Source organism: Conger conger, chromosome 14 (assembly GCF_963514075.1).
Source record: "Conger conger chromosome 14, fConCon1.1, whole genome shotgun sequence".
Classification (NCBI taxonomy): Eukaryota; Metazoa; Chordata; class Actinopteri; order Anguilliformes; family Congridae; genus Conger; species Conger conger.
The window spans coordinates 39,086,368-39,089,986 of NC_083773.1; the positions used below are offsets into that span (position 1 = coordinate 39,086,368).

The window sequence follows — 3,619 nt, forward strand, 5'->3', positions numbered from 1 at the left end:
TTGAGATATCCGTTAGGTGATAGGCTATTATTTATTTGAGGCTTGGTTGCGCTGAGAAGCTGGAAAATATGCTGGCCTGTCGAAACGGTACGACGGCCAAATAGAAAGGCCAAAGTACAGCCTTCTCAGCAAAGGGAGCAGGTCCCGGTTTGTGTGTCGGTGTGTGCGTGGCTTCTGTTGCATTGCCCAGGGGCTTATCTGCCTGGAGAGGATATAAAAGGAGAGAGAAGCAGGTTTCTGCACTATTAGCGAGCGGCCGTCGAGAGGTTAAGCGTGATGAAGCAATCCACCAGTTTGAAGGTCCGGCTGCCCACACTAGTGGTGGGGGTGGAGGTAGTTATGCTTTTCCTGTACGCTGGCTTTGTCACCTACGACGACGACGCCGACGCAAAAATGCAAAACAATGAGACGAAGCCCATGGACAACTCGCTCTACCACGACTACCACTTCTTTGCGGATGTGCAGGTGATGATTTTCGTGGGCTTCGGCTGCCTGCTGGCCTTCCTGCGGCTGTACGGCTTCAGCGGGATGGTCTTCAACTTCCTGACGGCCACCTTCGCCATCCAGTGGGCCATCCTGGTGCAGGGCTACTTCCAGTTCTTCTCCGACGGCAAGATCCGCCTGGGCGTGATCAACCTGCTGAACGCCGAGTTCGCCTGCGCGGTGGTGCTCATCTCGTTCGGCGCGGTGCTGGGCAAGACCAGCCCCGTGCAGCTGCTGGTCATGGCCCTGCTGGAGGTGCCCGTCTTCTCCGTCACGGAGTGGGCCGTGCTCAAGTACATCAAGATCAACGACGCCGGGGGCTCCATCCTCATCCACCTCTTCGCCTGCTACTTTGGGCTGGCCGTCACCTTCGTCCTGTTCCGGCCCGGCCTCAACGAGGGCCACGCCAAGGACATGACCTCGTACCAGTCGGATATCCTCTCGCTGATGGGCACCCTGTTCCTCTGGGTGTTCTGGCCGTCCTTCAACTCGGCGCTCACCCTGAAGGGGGACGACCAGCACCGGGCGGTCCTGCACACCTTCATCGGCCTCAGCTCCTCCACGCTCACCGCCTTCGCCCTCTCCGCCATGCTCAACAAGACGGGCAAGCTCACCTTAGCCGACATCCAGAACGTGACGCTGGCGGGCGGGGTAACGGTGGGCGCGACGGTGGACATGATGATCTCCCCGGCGGCCGCGTTCGCGCTGGGCGTGATGGGCTGCACCGCCTGCATGCTGGGATACCGCTACCTCACGCCCTTCCTGGCCCGCCGGCTGCGCATCCAGGACCAGTGCGGCATCCACAACCTGCACGGGCTCACGGGCCTCATCTCCAGCCTGGCCGGCATCTGCGCCATCCTGCTGGCCACGGAGGAGACCTATGGCCCCAGCCTGTACCAGACCTTCGCCTACCGCGCCCCGCCCGAGGGCGACCCCCGGCTGCGGGAGCTCCAGAGTCTCATCCCGGGCCTGAAGCCCGGCCTGGGCCGCAGCGCCCAGCGCCAGGCCGTGTTCCAGGTGGCGGCCATCTTCTGCACCGTCTGCCTGGCGGCGCTGGGCGGCATCGTCACCGGGTTCGTGCTGAAGCTGCCCTTCCTGGCCTCTCCCTCGGACGAGTGGTGCTACGACGACGAAGCCTTCTTCGAAGTGCCCTCGGACTTTGACAGCGCGGACATGCCCAAGGTCCTCAGCAACCAGGAGACCAAGGTTTGAGGCCCCACGAGCTCCTTCCGGAAAAACTCAGGCCACAGTGTCACCCATGTGAAGGACAATCGCTAAGAAAATAACCCAAGACTACCACCCTCGGTACACCAGCTTCTGTGTTTATGTAAGTTATTTTGGGTGCAACATGCATAATAATTATAATGGTAATGATATGAACCTACACTCATTGAGCACTTTATTAGGAGCACCTGCACACCTACTTATTCATGCAATTATTTAATCAGCCAATTGTGTTGCAGCAGTGTAATGCATACAGTCACGGGTCAGGAGCTTACAGTTAGTGTTCACATCAACCATCAAAATGGGGGAAAATGTGATCGAAGTGACTTTGATCGTGGAATGATTGTTGGTGGCAGAAAGGGTGGTTTGAGTATCTCAGAAACTGCTGATCTGTTGTGGATTTTCATCCACAACAGTCTCTAGAGTTTACTCAGAATGGTGCGAAAAACTAAAAAACATCCAGTGAGCAGCAGTTCTGCAGGCAGAAACGCCTTGTTAATGAGAGACATCAGAGGAGAAGGGCCAGACTGGTCAAAGCTGACAGGAAGGTGACAGTAACGCAAATAACCACGCATTACAACAGCGGTATGCAGAAGAGCAACTCAGAACACAAAACGCATCGAACCTCTAAGTTAATAGACTACAGCGGCAGAAGACTTAATGTGTCTAAATAATAAGTCTAATAAATACCTAATAAAGTGCTCGCTGAGTGTATATTTTCATCTAAATACATTACTTTGGTGGTTATTTATTTATTTATTCAAGGTGCCATTTTAAAACTGTGTTAGAAACATTATTGTCATACATTGTGTCCATGAAATATATGAACTGAACAGGGGAGTCTGTTTCATTTAGCCCTGCACTACACTGTACGTCTGTAACTGCAGCTTCACCATGGAACAGCCTGAAGGGTATATCCTTTTCTAACCAAAAACGTGAGCTAAAGCTTTAAATTGCATATTGCATTTACATTTTACATTTACATTTACATTTTAGTCATTTGGCAGACAATATTTCATAAATGGTGCTGAAGTTTAGCGTATAATACTGCCCCTTCTGCTCACAGTCCTGGCAAGATGCATTTTTTTTGTTTAATCTTTATTGCTGTAGCAATAACCAAACACCCTGATGCTGCAAACATTTGATGCTATCATAGACACACATGCATGCATGTGTGTGTCTGTGAGAGACAGAGAGAGAGAGAGAGATCAATAGATTTTAGAAGCAGAAATAGTATTGTGTGTTACAGCATATAATGAAAGCTTCAGTTGTATTGTGTCCAGTTGCAGGAATTTGAAGACCAAACACAATGACCATGATTTTTTTTCGTTATCATTCTATACATTTCTCCTGCTGGAGTATAGTGTATGCTGTCTATGTTTTCCTTTTCTATTTTACTAGTTTAAATATTTTGTTCTTTGCCATACCAAAAGACTGCCAAACACTTGGATGCCTGCAAATTACATACATGTTAGTTTTATGTTTGTACTGTATGTAATTTTTTATTCAGCGTTGTAATTAAAAAGTTCTAATATTGTATATTTTAAAAAATTTAAAGGAATTGTACTGTGCAAAAACACAGATAATTTTCCTGCTACTGCATTTTAAGGTATTGCCTGTACAAAATAAATGTCCAAATATTGATTAATGTGTCAATGTGTCTTTCTGATCAAAATAGATGATGTAGCCCACATTTCATAATTCCCTCGAACACATTTGTGCAACTACTCTTCATGTATGTCATCATATGCAAAATGGTCCATCCAACCATCATAATATGCCAAGTAGACACTCCCTAAATTTTACTGACATGGTATTGATGTAATGTCAGCTTAATTGATAAATTGCTTGTCAGGTGAATCCTGGATTTTACTTATGAAGGGAAGTTTCCCACATCTGAGATCACCCAGTC

At 48.9% G+C, this 3,619-nt stretch overlaps 1 protein-coding gene across 1 annotated transcript; it reads left to right on the forward strand.

Moving 5' to 3' along the window:
- The first annotated feature begins 267 nt into the window (after positions 1-267).
- LOC133110399 (ammonium transporter Rh type B-like) lies at positions 268-3,251 on the forward strand. The gene has a single exon (XM_061220471.1). The coding sequence runs from the start codon at positions 277-279 to the stop codon at positions 1,693-1,695; it is 1,419 nt and encodes a 472-aa protein (XP_061076455.1). The 5' UTR covers positions 268-276; the 3' UTR covers positions 1,696-3,251.
- The last annotated feature ends 368 nt before the right edge of the window (positions 3,252-3,619 follow it).

Excerpts from the sequence above, each read along its gene's own strand:
- LOC133110399 (XM_061220471.1), top strand. The coding sequence starts at position 277 with ATGAAGCAATCCACCAGTTTGAAGGTCCGGCTGCCCACACTAGTGGTG.